This window comes from Chiloscyllium plagiosum, chromosome 21 (assembly GCF_004010195.1).
Source record: "Chiloscyllium plagiosum isolate BGI_BamShark_2017 chromosome 21, ASM401019v2, whole genome shotgun sequence".
NCBI classification, from domain to species: domain Eukaryota; kingdom Metazoa; phylum Chordata; class Chondrichthyes; order Orectolobiformes; family Hemiscylliidae; genus Chiloscyllium; species Chiloscyllium plagiosum.
In genome coordinates, this window is record NC_057730.1 from 34609012 (window position 1) to 34622591 (window position 13580).

At 39.3% G+C, this 13580-nt stretch overlaps 1 protein-coding gene across 8 annotated transcripts in view; it reads right to left on the bottom strand.

Annotated features, from left to right (window-relative positions):
- The window catches only part of LOC122560748 (myosin phosphatase Rho-interacting protein-like), a 194725-nt gene that overhangs the window by 88795 nt on the left and 92350 nt on the right, over positions 1–13580 (bottom strand). For all 8 annotated transcript variants that reach the window (XM_043711767.1, XM_043711765.1, XM_043711772.1 and 5 more), the window contains one exon: positions 2675–2759. In XM_043711767.1, the coding sequence (XP_043567702.1) occupies positions 2675–2759 (85 nt within the window). The remainder of the gene's footprint in view (positions 1–2674; positions 2760–13580) is intronic.

Here is a 13580-nt window from a genome sequence, read left to right on the forward strand (position 1 = left end):
TATTCTTGGCCAAAGGAGAGTAGTTCTTGCTGCAAAGTGCCTTTATAAAAAAGTAACAAGATTTTGCCTGGCTGTTTATTGTAAAATAATTAATATCAGATTTTAAACAACAGTGATCTAATGATACTATTTTTCCCTCTTCCAAAATCCTTTATTCAAACTCAGCTGTACCACTCAACACTAGTTACAGTAATTTTGTCTAAGATTTTCCAAACCTCTTCCCTGCCCAGCTCACCCCTGTTAAGGTTGTGATCTCCTCCGTAGCAAGGTCCTGACTCTTGCTGGGAATCTTTACCAGGCATGCTAGCCCACCCCCTCTAGTATTTCACTCAAGTAAACATTCTTCATTTATGAACTTATATGACAAGTATTGGCAGAATATCAAACTATGGAGCACCGTTTGTCCCAACATTACTCTTAAGTTTCTTTCTGTTTGAAAATGTAACAAGCCACACCATGCCAAATCAGATTATTATTTCTGGACTGTATGAGCTACAGTTCTCAAAGTCATTGGCAAGGCTGATTCAGCCCTGGCAACACAACTTATTTGCATTACCAATCCTGGCAACAGGATGACTGACACGAAACATATCAGCATTAACATCCATTAACAAAGCAGAAAAGTAGCGGTAACTGGTGCAGCAGATCAGCACTGATCACTGCAGGGATCACAGGCATCATCTACAACAAAAACTCATACAGACATAACTAGCACGTCAATGAAGAGAGATATTCAATTTGACATTCATCATCTGCAACTGATATTCTCAAGTTACATTTTGTTTTCCTGAATAGACCCTGAGATACATACATATGAGATACATATCAGTTCATCAAAACTGTAAGTGAACCAAATACAATCCATGACAGCGATTCAAATCCCAAAGAAACAAAATTTATTGTTGTGAGAAAGCGGATAGGCCAGAACACCTGTTTTAAAAGTACGAACTTGCAGTTACACAACATTTTGCATAATCTCAGGAATCCTAAAGTGTTTCACAGTCTCAATTTTACAGTGTAACATGGGAAATAGAGCAGCCAATTTACAGACAGGCAGGCTCCACAAAAGGCACAGTGATAATGTCCAGATACAGACTGGACAATGCATCAGGGAGAACTTCACAATGCCTCGGGATCTTTTACATCCATCCAAAATATCAGACAAGATGGCGTAACAGCTCATCTGAAAAACAGTATTTCCCTCAGTAGTCCAATGGAGTTCAGCTTAGATTTATATGCTCAAATGTCTGAATTGAGACTCAAATCCATAATCTACTGACAGAAATGAGAATATCAATATTCTGTGATATAAATAAAGCCTTCCCCCATACCTCAGCATTTCCTCTTCTCATACATTAATGGTCTTGTGCAGCATTGTTCTTTCAAGTGTCAGAGCCAAACCAGTGCAAGGGTCTCCAAGGAGACTTGGCCTAGCAGAAATTCAATCTGTTTGGCCTCTCAAAGGTCAACTCTCTCAATAAAGGTCAAGCAGGTTGAAATAATCTCCAGGAACTTGATGCTGATCATATTTAAGAAATAAAACTTACTTTGCTCACATCAAAAAGCAACAATGATATACACTATTAAATCTGTTGTGCCTCATTCAAAGTTGACAGCAAACAAACTGAATTTACACAAATCAGAGCTGACTGCATAGTATGGCACACAACAAGCAGACATGCATAAGAAATAAATAAATAAGATACAAAGATCCCATTGAAAACTGTCTGCAAGATTTTCAGATACTATAAATATAAATGCAAGTTTCAGTGATATATTTAACCACACATTTCAAACGGTACTAGTTTCATTATTGCACTGTGATCTAAGTGGTTTTAACAAATGCTGGGATAGGGAGGACTTTCGTGCTGCTATACTAGGAAAGAGAAAAAATAGCTATAGTTCAGACTCCTGTTTGCTACTGGTGACAACTGTTGGAAAGGGCATGTTAAACATATATTGCCATTCACTGCCTCAGCTCACATTAGGAAAAGCAAATTGGCAGAATGCCATTGGTGGTAAAACCATACCACAGGAAGTAGCAGTTCCATCAATAAAGACAGAGAGAATGAAGGAAATGAATATTATGACTTTCTGCTTCTCTGCTTACTCATACAACCTGCATTTTTAGGGCTCTTATCCCTGATGGGAATTTTCCTTTTATTGTGGTCAACATTGACTGTTCAACCAAAACCAATAAAACATTCAATTGGACAGTTATCTCATGGGTATTTGCTGGGTTGTACTAAGGTGAATTGGTTGCCACTTCACCTTAGATTACAGTGACCATATTGCAAGTGCAAGGGATTGATTGGGAAGCTTTTTAAAATGTTCTGAATTCATGTGTTATATTTTACATTCATCCTTTCTTTTAGGCAACCCAGCCCCACACAGCTCATGAAACAAAAACAGAAGTATCTACAGAAACTCAACAGGCCTGGCAGTATCTGTGGAGAGAAAGCAGTGTTAACATTTTGGGTCTGTTGACCTTTCTTCAGAACAAACTTAATTCTTATTGAAAATTAGTCTTTAGTGTAACTGAAGACCATTTTTAAACATAATTAATTAATGTTAGGTACCACTGATGATCATGTTAAATTCAACCCAATACCATGCATATCTCACATCATTTGATTTTGCTTATTTACGCATTGCCTTCCCACATTTTATTTACCTGTGGTGTGGCGGGTTCCACTTTCCTTTTCTTTTTCATATTTTGTTTGTTCGTGTGTGGATACACAATCAGCATTTCAAACCAGCTGAGAAGAAAAAGATCAGAATTTCAAGTGGCAATAAGGTCAATGGTCTCAAGGAGATTTATTCACAGGAGTCAGCAGCTGTTTCAAATCAAAATAGTGCAGACATTCAAAATCTGAAATAAAAACAGAAATTGCTGGAAATAACCTGCAGGTCTGGCAGCATCTGTAAAGGGAGAATTTTCTTTATTCATACATTCACAGGATGCGGGTTTTGGCTGGGTTAGCATTTTATTGAGGTAAAAACAATGACTGCAGATGCTGGAAACCAGATTCTGGATCAGTGGTGCTGGAAGAGCACAGCAATTCAGGCAGCATCCGAGGACAGGCAAAATCGACGTTTCAGGCAAAAGCCCTTCATCAGGAATAAAGGCAGCCCTGGGGTTGAAGTGTTCCGAGGCGGAATTGAGGCGTTCTTCCTCCAGGCGTCTGGTGGTGAGGGAGCGGGGGTGGAGGAGGCCCAGCACCTCCATATCCTCGGCAGAGTGGGAGGGGGAGTTGAAATGTTGAGCCACTGGGCGATTTGGTTGATTGGTGCGGGTATCTCGGAGATGTTCCCTAATAGTCCAGCATTAATACCACTTAGTTAACATTTCATATCAATCAGGAAAATGCTGGTGCAGTGATAATGTTAATTATGTGTTCACAGTAGTGTTCTGAAGAATTCCTGCTCTGCAGCCTTTGGAATCTACATTCAACTAACAAATCTGGACTATAAAGCTAAAGTCATAGATTTAAAATGGGAAACATTCTACTGGGATTTTTAATCTGGAAGATTTCATGCTAGGAGTTGGCGAAATGTGGGAGGAGAATTAGATAAAAGCTGAAAGAAGCAGAATGAGATCAGAATGCCCACCACCCGCCCCCTCTTAATTCTCCAGTTTTTCTAATTCCTCATCAGAGATCTGAGATAAAACTGAGTAAATGGCTCCCATGCTGCTGAAAAAAGATTCACAGCTGCTAAATCCAGAATAAAGCAAAAAAAACCCTGCAAAAGTAGCAAAAATGATGTCCAAAGTATTGAAAATTGCATCTATAATAATAAAAGCACATTCTTAAAACAAAAAAAAGGAATAGCCTTTTACTTAGGGAAGAAAGCAGTTACCATCCCTCAGTATTTTAAAGTATTTACTGCTCAGCCTCTCAATCTGAACGTCCTCTTGCTTTCAGTCTGGAAGCCTGACAGGATTCCTATTGGTTTATTAACACACCAGCACTCTCTGGCCATTTAACCTGCTGCCTGAACAGAAAACTGCCCTCTCTGAATTATCTCCTACATGCAATGAAATGTTTTAAGGTTCAATTTAACAATACCTATTCATCTTTTCTAATAACCTCTCTGCCTCCGCTATTAATTTCTCAGCTCTCTTGTACTTTCAATGCTTCTGCAATGAACTGAATCATGCTTGACATTTGTCATAAACTTCCTTTTTACGTTTTATTTTAAATTTTATTTCCACTGTTATCCAGAGAACATTAACTTTGAATGCTCGATCTTTCCCCTTCAAAAGAATATATGTTAAATTTGCACTTGAATTATCTCTCCTTTGAATATTCTCCATTGTTCTGTCTGATTTAACACACAATGACCTTTATCAGCGTACTATGGTAGGCCCCTTCTTAAATCAGAGATATTTATCTTTACCCAATTGAGCAATTTTATCATTGATATTTCTGAACTCTTTTCTAAAATCATTTTAAGCTGAATCATGTTGTTGTCATTCTCAAATGGATGATCTCATCCTGTAACACACTCCACTTGTCCTACTTTATTCCTCAGAACTAGATTAAATACTGTCTCCTACCTTATTGGAATGGAGACATATTTATTAGTTACTTATTGAGTTCTCATATCCATATATCAGAAATTCTTCTCCTTTCCTATCTTTAGCAATATATTTTCTCCACTTCATATCAGATTAATTGAAGTCTGATGTTCCTGTTTTACTTTTGGTACACATCTTTGAAATCTGCTTATGGATTTCTGCCCACTCATTGGCATCTTTAGAAGAACTTTCCAGCAATGCACAGCTCCTCCTCTGCTCGTAAACTCAAATATATTCAGAGTCATAGAGATGTACAGCATGGAAACAGATACTTCGGTCTAACTCGTCCAAGTCGACCAGATATCCCAACCCAATCTCGTCCTAACTGCCAGCAGCTGGCTCATATCCCTCCAAACCCTTCCTATTCATATACCCATCCGGATGCCTTTTCAATGTTGCAAATGTACCAGCCTCCACCATTTCGTCTCGTCATTCCATACACGTACCACCCTCTGAGTGAAAAAGTTGCCCCTTACGTTTCTTTTATATCTTTTATAAACCTCTTTCAGTTCACCCTTCAACCTCTGACGCTCCATGGAAAACAGCCCTTACCAATTCAACCTCTCGCTATAACTCAAATCCTTCAACCCTGGCACCATCCTTGTAAATCTTTTCTGAACCCTTTTAAGTTACACAACATCTTTTCGATAAGAAAGAGACCACGCAATATTCCAACAGTGGCCTAACCAATGTCCTGTACAGCCACAACATGACCTCCCAACTCCTGTACTCAATACTCTGACCAATAAAGGAAAGCATACTAAACGACTTCTTCACTATGCTATCTACCTGCGACTCCACTTTCACAGAGCTATGAATATCCATCTGGTACATCATTCAAAAATATTACCATGCCCCTCCTTTTTTCCTTTCTTCATCATTCCTGAAAGTTTGATAACCAGTGATGTTTAAAATTCATTCCTTGATTATGCCATGCCTTTTTATTGTGACTACATCATAATTTCATGTAACAATTTATGCCTAATCAAATAATCAACTTGATTATTTACACTGTGAAGTTGACATACATATAATTTATACTTCCTTCCTCACTTTCATTATTTTCATGAACACAATGATTACTGCTCCAGCCAGCAAGGCTTACATCTCCTGCATGAATAAAAAAACTTATGCCTTGCACATATTGGGATATTTCATAATTTACTGCTGTTTATACCTTGGTCCTCTGATCTCCATTCTGCTATTTTCTGGTTCTCCTTCCACACTTTGCCAAGTTCTAGCATGAAATCTTCCTTGTTGAAATTCCCAGCAGAATTTTTCCCATTTTAAAATCCCAGCAGGAGTTTCACAACCTGAACACAAATTCATTCATACTTGGTTTTGTTTCAGGTCTGCTTACTCATGAAACTGCTTACTAACTTACTCACTTCTCTTGAAAAGGGGACACAGGTGAGGTTTCAGAGGAAGAAAAATGGCTCCAAAGTGACCTCACAACTGGGAATGGCAGTTTGACTTGATAAACTGATATGTAAGTTTAGAGAGGTTATCAGTGGCTACAATTATTCCCATGTTGCTCCCGATATCCCAAAAAGGTAATGTCTACGAAGGGTACGGTAGCCTTAGCGAGACAAGCAATGAGAAATCCATCTGCACTCATATTGTTCACTTGCTTGACTGTAATTAGTTAACCATGTGCATTAACAATGTTAGATCACTGTAAATCTGCACTTAAAATTCTTTGGAATCAGAAAAGTGAGGTGGTGCATGATCATAGGGAAAGAATATACATCATATTGTAGATTTTTTTGCAGTCAGGCATTAGGCTCAGCTGAGCAAAACATTAAAAAAGGCATTTATTTCATTTGATTTCACTTCTTCATTGAGGCTATGGGATGGTTTTTCAGCATCTATTACCCCCACCAGTGTACAAAATGCATTGGCAGTAATTTGTTTACTGTCAAGTCCCATACTTGACCAGATGCATTAGTCTACTGATACTAAATCACCAAGTCATGGATGAGGAGAGTCGACATGTCCTTTCAAAATCTAGTTGACAAATATTGAACATAAAACTAAATCAAATTAATTAATCCCATCTGATCTAAACAATCTACACATAAATATCTTCTATTGTGTCTTGCTTTTTGTCAGTGCTCTTCAGTCCAAAGATGTGCACATTAGGTGGATTGGCCATGGGAAATTTCCCCATAGTGTCCAGGGATGTGCAGGTTAGGTAGATTGGCCAAGCTAACTTGCCCTGTAGTGTCCAGGGCTGTGCAGGTTAGGTGGGTTAGCCACGGGAAACATGGGATTAGAAGAATCGGAAGGATGGTGCTGAGTCTGTGTGGGATACTTTTCAGAGGGACAGTGCAGATGTGATCGGCCAAATGGCCACTTTCCTTACTGAAAGGATTCTATATTCAATGATACTTCTTTGTAATGTTGTCTAATTTGTTGGCTCACTCATCTCCACTCATTTCCATTTTGGTACTGACAATATCACCTTCCTTTCCTCTTGAAAGATTGGACTCTTGCACACATCTTCCTCGGTTGCAGCTCATTTTTCTGAGAGGTAGCTCTGTGCATTCTCCCACAGCTTGATGCTTTACCCTGTTCCTGCAGAAATGACTACCATCAGAGAAAACCATGTCCTTAAATCATCATATCTCACACGATTCCAAAAAGATTCCAACAAAATTTGCAGTGGGATACAAAATTTTTAAAAATGACATGACAAAAACAGCATAGCATATAAAATTAAACCTAAAATACAGGGGTACAATATGATAATGTGTGAACTTTACATAAAGTACCTCTCAGGATGACATAACTACAGTCTGAATATGGGCTAATTCTTTGGGATTTACCTCATCTCATGTCTCTCTTTAACAGTTATCTTTGGCAAGTTATTTGTTTAATCTATTGAACTAAATTGTGGAGCTTTTTTTAAACTGTTCTGCAATCCAGACAAACATCAAGGAGTTTACTGGCTCATTATGAGGTTCATAAACGGGCACTCAACTGGCAAAGGTTCAGCATAACAACCATTACTAAAACACAGTAAGCATGTCAGATAAACATTACAGAGTTTAACTTTTATTGCCAGAAATTTTGAGCCTATGGAATGAACACCAGAGAGCAAACTCCAAACTGGTTGTGTCGGCGATCTAAACTGGAGTCTAGGTGATACAACGGATTTTAAAACTCAAAGCTTGTAAACTAACCCAGAAATCAACACATCTCCCTTGCTGGATAGATGCATTCCATGTCTCAGGTTTCCAAAGTAATCCCACAGGAACTTTGTTTTTATAATCCTTCTTTTACTACAAATTTTCTCCTCTCCTGTCTGAAGCTACTGATTTTCTCCTGCAGTTTCACAAGGAGCCAGTTGTGCTTGAATACATTCTCCAAGAGGCACAAAGGATTTGTGTACAGGATACCTGCTGGTCAGAAGCTGTGCAGATTCAAAAAGATCAATGCAGCTTGGTCAAGTTTACAGATGATACTAAGGAAGTGTGGCAAGAATAATCAACAATCAAGAGATTACAAAAGGAATTAGACAGGCAGAGTTATGGTTCCACGACACACATATTAGGCAACTTGAAGAGATTAGACAGTTATTCATGTGAATAAATCAGCAAACAAAACCTCAAGGTACTTCAGCCTTGAATGTAGCTGAATCAAAAGATGTCTTATGAAAACAAGGAAGTTTTGGTAATGTAATCTGATGAGTAATCCAGAGACTCTAAATAATACTTTAGGGCATGAGTTCAAATATCAACACAGCAGCTGGCAGAATTTAAATTCAATTAAGTAATACATCTGGAATTGAAAGCCAGACTAAATAACAGTGGTCATTAAACTATCAGATTGTCATAAAACCCAACTTCATGAATGCATCGAGGGAAGGAAATTTGCTATTGCTAGCTGTTTTGGTCTACAGACATATAGGTGCATGGTTGACTCTTAACTGCCCTCTGAAATGGTAGGACAAGTAACTCAACTGTGTCAAAATGCTGCTGAAACATTGAAAAACAATAAAACTGGATGGACCACCAACACCAGAGTAGGCACTCGAAACCTCAATACTGCAACCTTCCCCATGACATTGCAAAGTCCTCCACTGACGGTGGGATACAGTCAGGTGGGAGCTGCCCTGAGCCACTGATTCTGAACCCTATGAGGTCTTTTGATATCTGATCAAACACAGACAAGGAAACCTTTTAGCAGATTACAGCTACTGCAAACCCTCAGCATATGAACCAATACTCAACACTGAATATCATTTGGAAGAAGCACTACAAGGGCACACAACATACTTTGCGTAGGGGAGATTGATACCTATCATTAAAAGTGCCTCTGAAACATTAAGTTAAGGGAGCTGGCTGAGTCTTGAAGCATTGACTAACCTGTGGAAGATGATGATGGAATCAAAGGGAAAGGTCTGCTTGGCTTCACCCTCGTCAATTTATCTGAGACACACTTTACAGTCCAGTTAAAGGGCCAAATGAAAGGTGGGCAAGATTGGAAGCTCTACATACTGAGAGAATAATGTCATAAGATTCCACTGTTTTAAACAAATAGGCGGAATTATCTATGTAAAAAACAAAAAGCAAAAGGTCTAAACTATCTATCTTAATTCAAACATTCAGAAATATATGAATTATCAGGCACAAGTAACGAACTGTGCACCAAATTTAAACACAACCAAGAGAGATTCCATGAGTTTTTCAGCAGTGTACTAGATGTCAGTGATCAATAAGAACCATAAAAATCCTTCAAACTCTATCTTTCACAAGTGAAATTACAGCTTCACTTCTTTGATTAGAATCTGACTTCCATCCAGCAACAACTCCAACTCAGCCTGGAGGCCCACATACCCCTCTACATGTAAGGAGTTGACAAACAACAAGACTCCAGCTCAAATTGTCCCAACGATTGCTCACCTCACAGTTGCTCAATCACTTCTCCCAAGACTGGTTTTCAAGGCTACTTCCCCTGCAACTAAATACTGCTATAATCCCGGCTCCCCAGGCTGCATTCAGCAGGCATCTCCTCAGCAAGCACTTCCCCCAGGCTTTTCCAAGGTCAAGCCTCTCATATGCATGGAGCTATCAACTGCTGCTCTTCACCAAATCTTTTATTATGGGTGAGTTTACATGCTATCCATGTTCAAGACTGGTGGTTGGATTTTCATGCCAAAATCATGATCACCTGAGCAACTTTACATGCCACACGCCAGAAGCAGGTGAACAGAGGGACCCAGTGGAATCCTCATTGTAAATTATCTGAATTCCTCTTGGACTGGAACCCTTAAAAAGTCTCAATTTTAATCAATGACCTGAGGGATCCAATGAAATTAAATAAAATAGTCAATCAGAAAACTTTAACCTATAAAATACATGGTTTAACTCCTGATAAATGATTTAAAAAGCATCATGCTTACCTTAAAAATGCCTAAACCTCTTAAACCCCTGACCTGACACCCCCAACTCTGCCAAATATGCTGTGAATCTGCAATGGAAAAGCATTAGCTCTGATCTCACTGGTCCATGGATAATATGGTGATGGCTTTATGTGTCTGTTATTACAGAAAGATCTTTTGCTAACTTAAGCATGTCTTGTGCTGATTCAATACTGCTGTACTTAGGAAATTAATGCTTTCCCCGTGTGTTGTGACTTTAAGTTTAATGGGATGAAAATTCAAGAATATTGGTGAATTCTTCTATTTTTGTTTCTGTGCAAGTCCAAATACCCTATATGCCAACTCAGATACAGAGGTAATGTTACTACATACCTGCATTACCCAACACAGAAGTTACTGAGCACGATAAAGTTGTGCTCAAAAGGCACCCTTGCAAAAATTATAAATATTTTGTGCTTTGTCCCCATCAGTCTACTGTTAATCATCAATGAAGTGATGGAGGATAAAATTTAAAAAGCTACCAAACCGCACTTGACAGCAATAACCTGCCCACCAATTTGGTTTCTGCTAAGGGAACTTGGCCAAAAGAGCTAAAAACATTGAGGAGAAAGTGATTGCTTTTGACATCAAAGCAGTATTTGAATGTCTGAGGCATTCAGGAAGTCTCTCTGCCAGTTGGAGTCCTACCCAGCACAAATGGTTATATTTGTTGGAGGCCAATTGTCTCAGCTCCATGAATTCCTCAGCAGATGTAATAGGTCCAAGTATCTTCAGCCGCCATGTCAATTAATTTATCTCCATCACAAGGCGAGCAATAGGACTGTTTGTTGATGATTGCAGTGATTTCAGGACCATTTGCGACTCCTCAGATACTGAAGAGTATATGTCCTTCTGGACAGCATTCAGGCTTAGGCTGAAAATGGCCAAGTAACATTCACAAAGATTTGGTAATGACCACCTCCGACCAGTGGGCAACTTATCAATGCTCTTTCAATGTATTTCAAAGTCCATGACCTCCACCATCTAGAACAAGAATAGCAGCCACTTGGAACACCTGCACATGCAGTTTACCCTCCAAATCATACACAATCCTTAATTGGACCGAAATCACTGTTCCTTCAATGTCACTGGGCTTTAATCCTGAATTACCCCCCTCAGCAGCACTGTGGGTGTACCTACACCAGATTACTACAGCAGAGTAAGAAAAAGGAACTCGTCACTCATGCAAGCAAAGACAGGCAACAAACGCTGGCCTTGCTAGTGACACAGACATCCCATAAAGAAAATAAACAAAGAGATGCATGAGATAATAAGCAGAAAAAGAGGAAGTTAATTACAGCTACTGCTAGACAAACCATGACTACAGGGTAAGGGAACAGACTAATAAAAGACATACATTTATGTAGCACTTTTCATTACCATTTAGGTACAACCAATGAAGCACTTTTCTTCAGTGTTATGAAGGAAACCCAGCGACTGATTTGCATTCAATGTACTCCCCCAAGCAGTAATCTGATAATGACCAGAAAAATCTGCTTTTTGCAATTTCCACAACACATTGTCAGCATCATTTCGAAAGACCACAATCATCAGTGAAGCAGTCTTTGGGTTAAACCCAAGGAAAGAGTCCTCACTGTACACAGGACGGAAGGTGGTTCCATTTCAAAGGATATACAATGTGCTTTGGCAGCCAATGCCAAGACGTTAATGAGATTTCCAAAGCTCTGCATCAATGATGCTGGCATGAAACATGAAAGCCCTCAATAATCAAGCGGAAGACCCTTGCTGGCAAACAATGCAAATTACAGCATCAGCTCTGGGCAGGTAATCATGACCACCACAATAACATGAGATTTCAGAAGTTCCAAAGCTAATGGCAGCACTTCAAACGAATAATCTGAAATTAAGAGTCTAACAACAACCATGAATCTATTGTCAATTGTCAGAAAAACCCATCTGGTCCTTTAGGGAAGGAAACTGCCATCCTTACCTGGTCTGGCCTACATGTTACTCTAGACCCACAACAATGTGGGTGACTCTTAATTACCCTCTGGACAATAAAGAATAGGCAACAAATGCTGGCCTAGCCAGAGATGCCCTCATCCTGTGAATGAATAAAAAAAAATCAGTATCATCAAGATCTTCCTCCGGCATGGGACAACTTCCTGCACATTTGTGGCAGGCATTGTCTTAGTTGAATCAGCTTTTCAGTCATTAAAAGATAAGCAGAAGATCTTCTCTGATCTCTCAATTGTCAGAGGCTGCTTTTTGGTCAACTGTTGCACGCGGAAGGATGCCAACTAGTTGTGATGTTGATTAGTGGATGTGCATTTATGCAGGACTTGGGAATAATTCCTTGCTCATCTTCAAAATAGTGCCATGAAATTTTTCTTACTTCCACCTGAGCCATCAGACGAGGCCTTGGTTTAACAGCTCATCCATAAAATGGTACCTCCAACACTGTAGAACTCTCTCAATATAATACACTGCAGTGCCATCTTTGATTTTCTTGTGCTGAAGCCCTGAAATTGGAGTTTGAACTTAGAATCTTGTGATTCAGAGATAACTGAGCCACAGCTGACACCAGAAGGCAAGCAAATGCTGTTTTTGGGCAACTGCTCTTCACATGAACATTGGTCAAGACCTGGAATGATCAGAGAGTCAGGCAAACAAAGAAAAACGATAGAATAATTGAAAGTGCAATTGGTTGCAATGAGGGTGGACTGTCGGCTCCCACTGGATGGGATCACTCATTGTTTTGACATCTGTGGTGAACTAAACCATGGACTCTCTTGTCCTCTATTCTTACAGTTGAATTGTATAACATTACGCATTTAAAAGTCTCAGAGGCAGTAGGGATTTAAACCTTCACATCAAGGATAAAACAACAGAAAACAGAACACTTGCTACCTTTCAAACTTTTTAATTAAATGTGAAATGTGTTTATATGCTTCTGAGAGATATGATAAGGCACTATGTAAACACAAATCTGTATTTATTTTACCACAGCTATTGGTAAGACTATTGACAGATAACTCCGCTAAGTGCAAGGTGATAAACTTTGGGAGAAGTAACAAGACAAAGGAGTACTCAATGAACAACAGGACACTAGGAAGCTGAGAGGAACAGAGGGATATTGGGATGCTTGTTTACAAAGGTGGTGCAGCAGGTTAATAAGGCACTTCAGGTATATGGAGTACTTGCCTTTATCAGTCAAAGCATAGATTATAAGAGTTGGACATTATGCTGGAACTGTAGAGAACTTTGGTTAGGCCGCAGCTGGGATACTGTGTTCAATTCTGGTCACCGCACTATAGGAAGGATGTGATTGCACTGGAGAAGGTGCAGAGGAGACTCACCAGGATACTGCCAGGAACGAAACATCTTAGGTACAAAAAGAGGCTGGATAAGCTCGGGGTTTTTTTTGAAGCAGAAAAGGTTGAGTGGGAACCTTACCGAGATATATTGCAAGTGCAGCAAGTAATTATGATGGCAAATGAAATATTGTCCTTCATTGTAGGAGGAATGGAGTTTAAAAATAGGAAGGTTATGCTGCAGCTGTACAGGGTGAGGCCACACATGGAGTACTCTGTACAATTTTGGTCTCTTTAC